At 43.0% G+C, this 15,099-nt stretch overlaps 1 protein-coding gene across 4 annotated transcripts in view; it reads right to left on the bottom strand.

The window, feature by feature from the left end:
* Positions 1 to 1,201: 1,201 nt before the first annotated feature.
* Positions 1,202 to 15,099, bottom strand: part of gabra3 (gamma-aminobutyric acid type A receptor subunit alpha3) — a 57,095-nt gene continuing 43,197 nt past the window's right edge. For 3 of the 4 annotated variants that reach the window (XM_057054692.1, XM_057054690.1, XM_057054688.1), the window contains 6 exons: positions 14,457 to 14,539; positions 13,518 to 13,661; positions 12,455 to 12,607; positions 9,703 to 9,908; positions 5,526 to 5,564; positions 1,202 to 5,382 (listed from right to left, as the gene is read on the bottom strand). In XM_057054692.1, coding sequence (XP_056910672.1) covers positions 5,059 to 5,382; positions 5,526 to 5,564; positions 9,703 to 9,908; positions 12,455 to 12,607; positions 13,518 to 13,661; positions 14,457 to 14,539 — 949 coding nt within the window. In that variant the 3' untranslated portion in view covers positions 1,202 to 5,058. The remainder of the gene's footprint in view (positions 5,383 to 5,525; positions 5,565 to 9,702; positions 9,909 to 12,454; positions 12,608 to 13,517; positions 13,662 to 14,456; positions 14,540 to 15,099) is intronic. The other variant, XM_057054689.1, reaches the window with a different exon arrangement.

The raw sequence follows: 15,099 nt of genomic DNA, 5'->3' as shown, positions 1-15,099 counted from the left end.
CCCAGGAGTGCGGAGAAAAATGAGGCTTTTTACTTCCCGACATAATGGTGTTCCGGAGCATTTGAAGGCCCCGACGGTCTGGACTGCACACTTTAAAATTCACACCCAAACCCAAACATCTTAATGCTCTGTTGAGACTTCAGCAGATTTAATGTTTGAGCTCTCTGTATCTTCTACCTTGCAATTTGCAAATCTGATGTGATATTTTGGATACTGATCGCCCAAAAAGCTGAGGCTTGTTTAAAAAAAAAAAGTTCTGCTTTGGAGTTCCTCTCTGTGAAAACTCAAACAGAAAAGCTTTAAAGCTTATCAGCTTTTATATGACTTAATCTTTTATGAAATCAAATAAATTAGAGTTCAAGCTGTTACTTTGTGATACAAGCGCAGCCTCGAAACATTGAGAAGCTGTTAACTGCAGCAGCTCTCCATTCAGCTGTTTACCAGGTTACAGATAATGTAGAAGAATAAATGCAAATGCACTCTCTGAGTACCATTAATTCACACTTTCAAACCTATGTGGGTTGAGTTGTAATGGAAAATAATTTAGCTAAAAATCACAAGCAAAAAACCTCAATTTTTAGAGAATAAGCACAAAGTCATTTATGGGACCAGTTATTACTACACACTGAAGGTTATCAGCCTATTTTAATTTGGATGCACAGTTGTGGCATAAATCATTGGAAGACTTGGTATATTTAGGAGGTTTCACGTTTGTAGGATTGGCCTTTAATCATTCGTGCTCCTGATCCTTCAGCAGTAGAACCGTTCAGAACCACGGAGAAGCTGGATAATAAACTGGACAGATCTGTCGTAGATTCAAAGGAAAGCCTTTGGCTTGTGTTGCAGAAGGCCTGGGAGAACATTTGTGTAGAAATATGACACACCAGATATTCAAGTTCAAAGTGGATAAACACAGACAAACTCAGTTCATCTGATATTTGGTGCGCTCTGATCAAGCTACTGCATATTTCAGGAACACTAAAATCATGTTTTGGAGACCGAAGAGTCTGTATTTCCAGATCAGTCAGATGGTCTAATAAAGGTGGCTGCCAATGTTATAAGAGCTACGAGCAAAGACAAAACAAATATTTATCTGGAGAAATTTGAGGGGGGGCATATCCTTTATTGCAAACCATGCACCACCACAGGCCAAATGAGACGTTTGGACTTAGGAAAAGATACACACATAATAACTCAGAGACAAAATACACATCTTTTTATTCTTCATTTCCATTCGCTACATCTCATACATTAAAGACATGAACAAGAGAGAGGAAACAGAGTCCAGTCACCGAGCGCGCACTGTGAGACACCGACTCCCTGGCAACAACGCATAGTCCACCATGGTCACCGCCGCTGTCTTTGAGGAAGAGGAGGTCTCTGAGCGCCCGACGCATACAGGGACATGCAGTGAAATAGCTGGAGAGAACACACTGTGTACTACTCTGCTCGCAGACGGCTGCTAGTTCACAGTTAGATTTGAAAAGTGCACACAAGGTAGTGATCTTAAAAAAAAGAAAGCCTGATGGAGATCTCCTCTACTGCACTGGATGGGCGACAGCAGTACGTCTTGGATGTAAACATAAATGAGGTGACATATACGATTCACGAAAACTATTGGAGTTGTTTTCACAATATCTACAGTCACAAGATGGTAGCACGATTCCAAGTGTTTATGTTTGTTGCCATTACTTTCATAATCATTTGGTCAGGATAACTATTTGACTACAGCGATTAACTTGTCGAGAGACTTGTATCAATGTGGCAGGTGATGTCATAGAAAACAAATACTGTTTAATGCCATAGTAAATAGCATAAATATACTCCTATAGTAATATACTCTTAATATACTCTTATATTATATAGGCTGACACATTTTTACTAATGTTAACTCTGGCCCTGAAAGCAAAAGATTTAGTGCACAAATCACACCACCCGTAAAAAATGCACATGGCAACAATGCAGAGTCATGTTGATTCAAACCCCTCGGGAACAGGTAACCTCGTCAAATAGTTAGTTTAACAATCGGGAGTCTTTTAATTAGTCAGACGTCACATGTTCCAGCAGAGGTGACGCTACAGCGACTCTGGGAAAGTTATCTTCCATCCACGTTTTTTTTTTTTTTAAAGTAAGATGAAGACATTTGCAGAGCAAACATACTACTAGATGTTCAAATGGGGGTCTTAAACTCAGGTATAAATATAATGTTCCATTTTAAAGTATGGTTTGAATGCAACAGTACAGTCACAAACGAAGACTTTCAAATCCTGGTGAACCATTTTTCTCTTCATTTTCCATTTCAACTAAAGGGGGCTATCTTCCTTTATTTACAGATATAACTACGCATCATTTGATTGAACAACGTTTACGATTTTGCTATATTTATAATTACATACATGTATGGATACATGTCATGAATTACCCAGTGTAACGCTTTTTTTTCAATGCAGACGCCATTTAAGTTGATTTTCATAGCTGTTAATGGGTCTCATGCAGAGAGAACTGCCATGTGAATGTTGTCTTTGGTCACCTTGTGCACAAGCTATGAGTGAATGTGTGATTATTTACAACTGAGATGACTTTGAGACAGGTTTCTTTACCATCTCCCAACTGCCACATGTCCAGCTTCTAACACGCACAACCTCGACCACATTACTGAGAAGAATAATGGACACATCGCATCTCTGCATCATCGTCTTGAATTAGCAGCAGCCAGCAGGCTTCAAAAACTCTGAAGGGGAGGATTCAGCTTGATTGGGTGGAAATGGAAAGAGTTATATAAGAAAATGAGACGGCATGCCCCACGGTGACTCTGCATAATTTTCATATGGCGTTAGAAAAATACAACTTGCTGCCTGGAAGTGTAATAAACAATGACACATTCACCTGGCTTGCAAACTAATGCGCCTGTAAAAATGTGATGATCTCCGCACAAATGACGTCCACATAATCACTGTTTGGGTCGAAAATGGTGAACCAGGAGATGAACATTCAAGCAGGAAGTAAACAGTAGTTTCAATCTCAGTACTTATTCATGAGATTACTAATAATTCTATCTAATCTATGAATTTCTGCAGAATAACGACAGGCACAACTCTAATGTTTGTTCGGGCCAACTTTTTCGTCTGTGTGCTGCAAAAGAAGGCTAAAAAATGAACCTGTGCTGGCCATACAACTATTTGCATCACATCAATATGCACAAACAACCGTTGAGAGTTAAAGTTTATGCAGATGGAGTCGAAGCTGTGAGCTGATAATTGATGAGTCACTGTTACATGAACACAAAGCCCTATTTCAGTGTGACAAAACACCATTATTGGAGGCTGCAGACATACACATGTACAGATTGTCATGCATTAACCTATGACTGATACATTATACATAGTTTAGTGTTATTAACACGGCTTTAAAGAGGCCACAACACAGCTGAGTCAGTCCCATACAGTCACCACGGAAGATATGTTTTTTCCACTGCATGCTGGGTTCTAAAGTACAGTGGTCATCAGTCTACGCTTAAGATAAAGCAGAATTCCCAGTGCATCATACAACATGTAGTATCAGCAGTTAACAAAAGTAAATATGTCACTAAACAAAAGCTGGAGACAGTCACCACAGCTACAGCAACTTTCCGATATTGATACATTGGGCCTTTGAAAAAAACAAAAAACAAAAAAAAAACATCAGTTTTGAATTTAAACTTTAGTTTCCTTTCATGGCAGCGCCTCCAACTTTGTTCAGAAAAACGACTGTGACAGTCTAAACCACAACAACATATTTGACACAATCAAGTATAAAAAGGACGGGGGAGGGAGGATGCTTCAATCAAAGTGTTGCTTATGGCAAAGCAAAAACGCAGATGGAGCCCCAAAACAACGGCTGCGATCTATGCAGGGATGCTGCATCTGGTAAGTTTGATGTACAAAATAATCTCATCTTCTTTATGTCACCATGAAAAAAACAACAACAAACGCTAACACTGAATTGGACATCAGTCTGAGGTAATGGCGGCCATTCGCTTCGCCAAAAAATACAAATGCACATGACGCTTGCCCTTCTGCAACAGCTTCTCTTTATATTTTACCGGGGGGGGGGGGGTCTTTTTTACCTGTCTACACTGATCATCGCGCCTAATGCTCAGGACTGTGGTCAGTGGGCGGAGCACAGCCACCCATTGCATGTGCGTGCTGTGAATGCAAGCACGTCATATTACTGTTAATTTTCTCCATCTCGTATGTTTTCACCAAGGCACATAGCTTCTTTGTCACTGAACATACTCAGCCAGTTAAAACAATGAGAGCCGCTGGACTGGAAAATGTACAGGAAACCCCGTGGGACGTGAAAGCAATTCCAGATAATACTGGGTCGTGTCTGCTGAGAATCAGCACGAGCTGAAGGCCAGACACTGACAATTATTAATGACGCTCCTGTGGAACTATACAGGCTGCCCCCGACGAACCCCCTGCAGAAAACCTACTGTCGAGCGGCTCCTCTGCCGCTTTACTGCGTCGCTGTTGTGTCTGCGCGCGTGCACGTGGTTAACTCGATGGATATGTCAAAACCCTCTCGTCTGTAATGAGCTGCAGTGAAGACTTCAAAGGCATGCCGGCTCTGGCTTATTCGCAGCAAAGCTTAAACATGTCAAAACATAGCGAAAAACCCAAATTCCGACGACTTTTACGGAAACAGCAAGCAATCAAGACAGCGAAGGGACACTTTGCTTACTCACAACAGAGGAAGAGGGCCAGAGCTAAGAGAGGAGGGAAGGAAAGAAACGCGGCATTGAGGCAGGCTAATGTGATGGCGTGCTCCCTCCAAGCTACTACGGGTGAATCTACGTGTTTAAAGTTGCTTTCATCTACACGGACGTGCAAATATCAAAACCTCGAAAAAACAAACCAAAAACACAACCCCAAAAACCTGATGTGAAATGTAAACGCGCCCCCTTCCGCTGGCAACCTCGCCCGCCCACGCAAACACACTCACACAAGGATGGAATGGACTCCTGCAAACACGTCTGCCCTTCCAGCCAAACAAGATCAAGCCAACATCGGGTGGGACTCAGTTTAGGTTGTTCGCGTTCATAATAATGGGCTTCCTGTTGATATATGTGGCCCAGTAGCCCAAGTTGAAGATGAAGAACAGAACTGGGAAAATGATGCGTGATATTTTGTCCACTATGCTGACTCGGTTGTAGGATTTCTTGGCCTCTGTGTAGGGGTCGTCCATTTTGTGCAGGTAGTGCTGTTTGGCCGGCGCGCCGGTGGTGGCGCTTTTGGAGATGGTGGTTAAGCCCTGGTCCTTCGCCACGTTGATGGCGTAGGTCGTCCCGACGATGTTGAAGGTGTTGTTCGTCTTTTTGGTCAGATTCTCAGATTCTCTCCTCTGAAAAGAGAAGAGGCCATAAAGCAGAGGTCGTTAGGGTCGGGGGCAACAAACTTAACAATACTTCCATTTGAACTCATGAAGAGGAAATAGAAGCAACACCACGAGACACGACACACACAAGAACAAAACAAAAGCCTAACCATATCTTTAATCCTGGCCATGTTAGCCTGAAACGGTTCCTGAAAAGAAAAGTAGAAAAGAAAAAAATGTTGACCAATTATATTAAAATTACCCAACTTACATACTCTATTAATCAGTGCCTTTGAACATTTTATGGCATCAATATTATTGATTTTAATCTACAATTATACAAGCCTGGAGTCCAGAATAAGACAAGATGATGATAATTGAGGAGAAAAAGGCCGGAGAAATTAAGGGACATTTCAATTTTGCGTGACGGCAGACCCAGGCTGGACTTACAGAGCCGGATTAGAGACAAAGCAAGAAACACAGCGGCTAAAAAACATGTCTGACAAACTGCATCAATGAGAGCAGCCAGGCCTCTTCAGGCAAATAAAACAAACGCGGCAAGAAGCTGCCTCCTTCCTACTCTGGTGACAAAGCTGAAGGCCGCCATTATTATTGAGTCGCACCGGGAGCCAGGGTTTTGCCAAATTGGCGCGCTCAGATGGCTAATCGAGCCTCACCAGAGATTCCGTCGGCCTTAAAAAGAGCAGCGAGCTGCATGTGGCCAACGTGCGAGGATAAGTAGGACGCCGAGATTGATCGCGGGGCTAATATTCAGGTTCCTGCAGGAGCAAGCAGCGTGTTGGTCCGTGCTGGAGGTCATTTTCTTCCCATTTATCCTCGCTGTGGCCGCTTTCATCGCGGCAGCTCGACGGTGATTTTTTGCACTCGCTGCTTCCACTTTTCGCAGTGAGTCCAGCTCCAACGTGTGCTCTACTTTTTCAGCTTCATTTAATTTTCTTTTCTTTTGACGCTATCTTTTCTAATTAGCATAACTAATGCACCCTCTTTACTCTCCTCCAAAATACTTCACGGTGAATCTCCTCCACCGTTTGTTCTCAGCTGCTATGTTTATTCTTTAGCCCAAATATTCAATCACTCGTAAATTACCAGAGAAAACCTTTACAAATACAAAGTTTCATGTGTGAGACAGACACTTGTGCCACCACAATGTAGATTGTGACCACCTCTCCATGTAAAATATAATCAGAGGGAGGAATAGATGTGATATTAGCAGTGAGTATCATGGCAGCAAGATGGATCTGGTGTTCAAACCCTGGTGTTAAAACCCCTGATGTGATCAGTGTTTGCTCTTCAAGGCAACTGGAGAAGGATGATTGCGCTCATCTGCAAAGACAGCAGCTAACAAACCTTCAGACAGCTGGTTGCATTAGGAAGAGAAACGGTGGGCTTCTGCCTGAAGGGCTCCATCTCAAGTCAATTAGAAATGGAGGGATGAAGAGGCACACTGTCACGCCTATGGATACCCAGATTCTTCTCCCAGGGTATTGATTCAAATCTAACACCATCTCAAGCTTCCTCTATCAAACCAGAGGCTTGCATCAGCAGAAAGAGGCATCACATGACCTGGGCCACAGCCCCTGAAACGCTTCCGTCCTCGTCGTGAAGGATGCTCTTCATGCATTTACGCGACAAGCAAACCAAGTGGAGTCATCTTCTACCGCTGCTTATTTATCCTGCGCTTTAATTTTTCATGGCTTAATTATTGGTGAAGGCATGTGCAGCACTGGACAGGGTGCATGATTTTATAAACCTAACGCGACACAGCTCATTATTCTCCTCTGGGCGGCCACCAATTCTTGTGTACGTCTCAGAGTCAGTTAGCTAGCTGCAGGCCCAAACACACATCGCATATATTGACCTTGTCTCTGTAATTTTTGCAAATGGTTGCATTGGAACTTCTTTAGGAGTGTGATTAAATACCCTGAGGCTGGTGTGGCTGCGTTCTGCTGTTTGGAGCTGGGTACTCATGTGTGCACAACTGAAATTTGAGACTGTCTGTCCTTATCGAAGGCGGGAGATGAGGCGTTGGCATATTTAATAGCCTCCAGTGTGTGGGAGTGTGAGCATGTGGATTGTATTTGGGGAGACCGTGTCTGTGTGTGTCTGTGAGCGCGCTAGTTTTGGACCACCTGTATTTAACATTAATCGTCCCCTTCAATTTCTTTTCCCTACTACCCATTCTGGCGGGTTTGTTCATTTATATGAGCTGAGGTGTGCTGCAGATCTATTAGCACGAGAGCTGATAATGACAGGTTGCGTCTCCAGTATCTTCAACGTCAGTAAACACCCAATGGAACTCCGGCCTCTGCTAAAGAAAACAGCACGAATGTCCAAACGCATCTCCGAGGGCCTCGAATGCACCAGATTTCTCCCCCCTCCGCTACTTTTGTGTAGAAAGCATACCTTCTGTATCGCTTGGACATCAGTAGTTTGTTAAATAGTTGGCATTTCTAGCTCATAGATGCTCTCCTTTTAGCTTCTCTCATGATTAAATAGAAAAATATATTTTGTAAAAAGGCTTTCTGCCGGCTTATCGAGGCAGGGAGTGTGATGATGAGAGCGCATTGTCTCCCTCCGTGACCCCATTCTTTTTTATCTATCGTGACAACTGCATGCTCAGCAAAGCCCCCCGAGAGTACAGCCCAGGCTGTCGCCATTAAGACCAGGCATCAAAAGGGAAGGAAAGGAAAAACGTCAGGAAGGGGGGAGGAAATGAAAACCTCACTCTCTATTATAATGATCACTGGAAATAACTGTGTCGAGTTTGTCAAACAGTTCGCACACTTCTGGGCTGCGTCCATCAGGGAAGAGAGGGGTTTTATGCTTTTGTTGAGGAAAAGAACCGTCACATTTTCTGGAACTGCCATGCACACAGCCACGGAACAGCTTTTGTTAAACACATGCAGTGCCAAACATGTGGTTTAAGATCAAATGCCCTGTTTATCCCCCCAATAGGCTGTCTTGTAGAAAACAGAAACTCAAACTGGGCAACCAGGCCAGCACCGCTCAAATTACATCACTGAAATGATGGACACCACTAGGATGAGCTCCAACTGGCCGTGATGGAGACCAGGAATAAGCGGCCATTAACAGGAGATGGATGGATGTAGTGACCGTCCGCTCTCCTTTTTGTTTTATGATGGCAATAGCTCAGCGCACGAGTTCATTTTGATATCGATCGCCAATAATGAATCCCAAAGCTGTTTTATTCATTTAAGAAAATCAATTCATTTCAGTGAGGCACAGGTGTTCCAGAGTATCAGTGTTGGTGAGGATTTTAGTTTTATTTTATCTCTTAGATGTGCGCTTGAGTACAGCCGTTTCTCTCTCTTTTCCCCATTACTTTCACCTGTTTCTCACTGCTGAAATGCAGATGTGTGGCAGTGACTGCCAGTAATCAGGGCAATTTTGTAAACCCACACATTTGGTTCCACCTTCATGTTGTTTCCTGTCAAACGTGCTGTGCAGAGCTGGCCTGCTGGGGTGAAGGCCTCTATTCAGCCACACTTCAGGTTACTGCATGTTTAGACCATTTCTCAGCAGTCACACAAACCACAATTGGCTACCTCTAAACAGAACTGATTCTCATGTTTCCTCTTGTGATCCATGCCAAAAATAGGAATATGCTTTCATCCCTTTCATTACTGGGAAGATGAGGCTCTTTGAAGGAGCGGCTACATGGATTCAAGAAAGAATGGAGCCTTTCATTTCCCCACTCTTCTCTGTTCTCTGATAGCCTCGTGGTTATCATTTTTTGATGGGTTTATTCCAGGGCTATTTAATAATACGTATCCTACCTCATCCTACCTAAGCTAATGTGCTAAGGAACATTTGCCTGAACTACACACAAATCAAACAATTTCAGCCTGATTTTGCCCATGTTGGGAGTCAGCCTCAGGTGAACCACAGCATGCCCAACCTGGCTGTGCCAACAAGCCCTGATTTGTCAAAAGACCAGGACGACACCTGAACGTATGCTGGGCCAGTGTTTCTGGGGGTTTACCTCTGGTTCTGCTCTCTCTGCTCCACCCTACTGTCCCTGTTCCATTTGGCTGTTAATGAATAAATAAAACCTCTCTTTCGAGTCTTTAGAGACTCGTAGTTCTGTTAGTGTTCCCAAAGCTCGAAACTGTGGCTTAAAAGAAGGACTTCCTCCACTTCTTGGGACATTTTAAGAAGGCTCTCAAAACAAAAACCAAACCAACGACAGAAACTTTATTCCTGAAACTATCTCTGATTTGAAAACAAAAAGGTTGATAAAGATGCGTGTGTGTCATATCCATTATTTATTCCGTATCAGTATATATTTGATTAAAAATCACTCACCCTTATTTCCATGCCCTCTTTTTTCCCATCCCATGCCCAGCTGCGTTTGGTGAAGTAGTTGACCGTCGCAAACTCAATCAAGGCAGAGAAGACAAAGGCGTAGCACACCGCCATGAACCAGTCCATGGCGGTGGCGTAGGCCACCTTAGGGAGGGAGTTTCTAGCACTGATGCTCAGGGTGGTCATGGTAAGCACAGTGGTGACCCCTGAGGATGAAAGGAAAACATCAGAACACAGATCAGAGAAGTGATGTAGAGGAAAAGTCGCTTTCTGACTTTGCTGCTACTAAAATGTGGCACATTTGAAAATTGTCACTTCAAAATTGGCTCAGATGGGAAAATTTATCGACACATTCAATGTTTTCTGGGGGCAAATTTCTTTTTTTTGCAAGCAGATTGCAGCTGTCCAGCATTACATTAATTTAAAACCTAATTTTATCTCCAGGCACACGTGTGCACCTCCCTCAAGTCCGTAACATGTGGAAATATGCAGGAGAGTTGGCTTTAAAAGCCGAATGCTGCAAGTAGGAGGACTTAGCAACAACAAAGTCTAATAAACTGCTGACGACGTGAAAATAAACAGAGTTGCTGAATTATGCTTTACTGCAAAAGCAGGACATTTTAATTACTACCATCACGTTATCTCAATTAAACGCATAATGGGAATGAACATCTCAATATCTAAATATCAGCACAAAAATTCTTCTCTTAGACTTTTGGAGAAACGTTTGCAGTTCTGAATGTTCGAGAAGACAAATATCGTGCCTCACAAAAATGAAAAGCTCAACTGTTTGTTTCGTTAAACTATAGGATTTGCGGGGGAGAATTCCTTGAAAACTTTCAATGCGGCTGGAATTAAATGTGGGTACGACAATGTTTTCCCCATCCAACCATGTAAAATCAATCAATTCATCTGTTGCCACCTATAAAGAAATAGAAACATTCAGGCTTCTAAAAATGAGTTTTGCACCACAGAAGAAGGAGGGGGGATGGGGAGGGGGCGCAACTCATCACACTGAGTCATGGATGAAGAATCGGAATTTGTTGTGACAAAAAAGATTGATTGGTTCGTGCCGAGGACGGAGATGGGTTGCAATCTCACAAGCTGTCTGACAACCATTTAGCCTCTGGCGGAGACGCCCAATGATTCGGGGGCCTCCAGATCACCCACATAATGAATCCCCGTCTTCTTCGATATGCTGCTCATTGATTACAGTGTGAAAATCTCGAGAATCGAAGTGGCTAAAATCCTGCATCTGCCTCCTGGACGCGACCCCAGTGCCACAGGAACACACCGGGTCCGTGATTCTGGCACAACATCAAAAAGTAAGAGCATTTAGTCTGTTGTGTATCCACAGGAGGATTTCCGTAGATTATGCATGACTTGAACATGTTCCAGCGCGAAGGGCCAACCGTACTGGGGTTTTGTTAATTAGGGAAAAGTAGGAGGGAATGTAGTTGATTAACCGTGCTACCCGCTAAAACTCTTTTGGATAATTAGAGGACATGGAGGAGGTTCACATACGAGTGAGGATATTTGCAATTAAAAGACGGCACAAATCCTGATATGTGGTGCTGTAAAACCTAGTGATCATCATGAAATCTCAAGTGATGCTGACGTGAAGGCAGAAAAAAAGGGAAGAAAAATAAGAGCAGTTAACCTGACAAGATTAAATAAAGAAAGCCATCTGAATGACGCGTCGTTTCATGTGATCAAGGAAGGATCCTGCAGAAAGGAAAGCTTTTGGGAACGCCGAGTCTAAATCTTTCAGCGTTCCTGCGAGGAGAGATGTGACGCTGATTACACTTCCACTCCTGACGATAACACGGCTGGGAAACGTGAATCCCTCCCGTGAGGTGCTCCGCGTGGAAATGTTGACACATGTGTGTGTGTGTGTGTGTGTGTGTGAGTGTGCAGAGGCGAAGGAGCTGTGATTATTCTGGGAATGAATGAGGACAGCTACCTGAGCGGCTCTGAGGTTGTCAGTGCTGCGATGCTCCACATGTTCTTTTCCACCTAAGCCCCGCTGTATACATGCCCCATTTTCCACATCAAAATGCTAATTATTCAAACAAAACATGTTTGTTATATATGCACCAGAAGAAATGAGGGAAGGATCATTTACACCTTCTAAATATGGATGAAGTGACGAATTGACTATTATTATTCAAAGTACAAAGGGGGGATAAGACGATCAAATGTGGCAGCCTTTTAGATATCATTAACATTGTGCTTGGACAATACAAACAGCTGAGCCCGAACTGAGGATTTAGTCTGTGTTTATGGAGTTTCACTCATCCTACCTTGACCTTTATATAAATGCAGTTGTGGGAAGTGGCCACTTGGGGAGCTTTTGAGTGGAGCCATTTGCATTTAGGGCTCCTTTGTCTGCTGTGTTTGCGAGTCGAAGTTGGAGCCGCGACCCCGAAAACGTTATTGAATTTGCCCAGGTGCAAGCGCACTGCAAAGGACTCAATTGGTTTAACAACTGTGGAGGGTTTCCTCTCGCGCAAAAGAGCCTTTGAACTACTTTCAAAAAAGGACTGAGCAAAACATGAATAAGTCATTCAAACGCAACCAAATGCATGAGGTATAATTATGCTAAGTGCATCTTTTTATTCTTTCAACACCCTATTTGTGTGGCTACATCATCCACCTATGTGAAAGAATTGTTTTGAAATTACGAACGGTTTGATTTCATTATTCATTGAAACATCGCTGAGATGGAATGAAAACGCAAGACGGCACTCACCGAACACGGTGCGAGCAGGGACCGATTCTCGGTTCAGCCAGAAGGAGACTTGAGACAGAATGACAGTCATGATGCACGGGAGGTAGGTTTGAATCACGAAATAGCCAATTTTCCTTTTCAAATGGAAATATGTTGTCATCACAACATATTCGCCTGCAGCGGGAGGAGGGAGACAGAGAGAGACGCTTGGGGTCAGAGCAAGAGGAGCTGGAGTATTCAAGGAAAGAAACGCTCAATTTCAACCAGTAATTCATTAAAAACACTGCTGGAAGTTGTGGCTGGTCATCAAAACAAATGACGCGTTGGCATTTTCTGGTCAGAACACACATCACATGCTTGGAAACACTCCAAAGTGATTGTGACAATAGACAATCTCAGCATTAAAAAAACAACAAATAGTTACATTCTCTTCTCTGATGCTGCCTCTCAGTGATGCTGCCTGCAGTTTTATGACCCTCGACAGTGAAAATTTCCCCTCAGCACCAGCCCTTTTATGCCATGTCCATAATCTGTGCAGCAAAGATATGAGAAAAACATTCTGCCACTCCCCGAGGTGCTTTTTTGCTGGAAAGATTCAAACCGGAGCTGAAATGGCTCCAATTCTCGTCTTCCCCCAGCTCTAAAGTTTATAGAAAATATGATTTATTTACAGGCTCCAGCAAAACCAATGTGAGTGGGTCACGTTGCCTCCACGTTGGATTCTATTACCTGCATGGGCTCAGCTATTGTCTTTAAGTGGAAGTGAGATAAAGGCCACTTAAAAGCAAAAATATTCAGTGAATGCAGGTTTCATAGGGATGTAAATGCTATCAAGTCGATAACATTTACAGCATCATTACCGAGCTGATGTCGAGTGGATCTCTGTGATTCATGGCTCACCTCCTGCCTGTCAGTAACTCTCCCAAAAGACGTTCTGCACTGCTTCAGCAGTTCCAAACTTTTAAGATAAATGATCATTTCTAAGGACTCCCCTACCTGCACTGAATCTGCAGCCACACTGAGGCTTTTTAGCTGGTTTGAGGTTGATGTTTTTTAATGCTGCCTGTGCTGACGTGCACTGTACCTGTGCTGGAGCTGATGGTTTCTTTGCCAATAACATGTCCCAGTAAATCATACTGGTTCAGCCTGGAGCCGTCCTCTGCGACAGACACAGACCTCTCGTCCCCCTGAGTCCACAGGTAAATCACCTCATTGTTGGTGTAAGCGTCTAGATGGAGAAGGAAAGGAAACAGGGGAAAACGTGGATGACAGATCAACGCGTCAGTGTCGATGCTTTAGTTTATCTAGTTTAATAGATTCTTAGTTTAAAAGATTCTTTGCCTTTACTTGGTATTGATTTAAGTTATCAAGCTGTACTTGAGATACAAGCTCCAAATACACGTGTCTTTGATGGCATCATATATTGTATATCCTCAAATATTTACTGATGATGATTGATTGATGATTTCAAATACTCCCCAGTACTTAAATCTAATGAGATTTAAATTTAAAGCTAATACACACACCCGCCTACACACAGATACAAATAAATATAAAGTCCTCCTGGTAGTTAACTGTTAATCCATCCATCCATCCATCCATCCATCCATCCATCCATCCATCCATCCATCATCCATCCATCCATCCATCCATCCATCCATCCATCCATCCATCCATCCATCCATCCATCCATCCATCCATCCATCCATCCATCCATCCATCCATCCATCCATCCATCCATCATGTAAACACATATTCAATTATTTATTATATCAATATTTTGCTCTAAGACACTAAAGTATACTCAATATGTGGTGTATTGCATAAAGAGAAAGTATTCTTTAGCAGTATGTTTGTGTGAATATATTTGCTTTGCTTATATTAATACATACAGTGATGTGGTAACGATACAATCTGGTCCAGATGCAAACAGAGCCAGAACCAGTGGAAGGAAATTATTGTTTGTGGTGATGCCAGAAGCAGCTGTGAGATTAGTTTGTCTGTGATGTCACATTCGACTTACAACTTCCAAACTTGAGAGGACAGGCGTGCGAGTCCATGGGGAAGTCCTCCAGGTGCATGGGGCACTCAGCGTGGATGGTCAACCTGAGGATGCAGAGAGACTTCAGTGCTCACGGCTCCTTTTGCAGACACAAATCACAGGATCTGTTTGTGAATCCTTCCCATCTTTTAGCATTCGGGGCCATTTTAATGTCACCACGCGTTTGTTTCAGGCTAAAGTGGCTGTAGAGTCTACAGTGTAGATGCTCATAACCACCGTTGGCAATGAGCACTGAGCTGACTGGCAACAGAGAGGAGATCACCAGAATTGATTTCATGGGTTAAAGCTGCCGAGCTGTACGATCTGCTCCAGATGCAAAAAAAAAAAAAGCTTATTATCTTGCTCATACATGTTTAATCAAGCTAGAGTGACGGGCGTCAAACAATGCAGCAACCTATAAAACCATCCGACAGTGGACAATGAAATGGACCACAAACCGGGTTCTAGTCACTCATCTGCAACCACAGCAACTGAAACACAAAACACAACACAATACAAATGAATATAAATGATGTTAGCATCTTTTTAAAAGTACTGTATCCAGAGGTAATGGAGAGATAAATAACATATATCCTATAAACATTTACAATGAAAAAGAAACGCG

Source organism: Takifugu flavidus, chromosome 14, assembly GCF_003711565.1.
Source record: "Takifugu flavidus isolate HTHZ2018 chromosome 14, ASM371156v2, whole genome shotgun sequence".
In the NCBI taxonomy this organism is placed as follows: Eukaryota; Metazoa; Chordata; class Actinopteri; order Tetraodontiformes; family Tetraodontidae; genus Takifugu; species Takifugu flavidus.
This window is presented reverse-complemented; position numbering and strand designations above follow the sequence as displayed.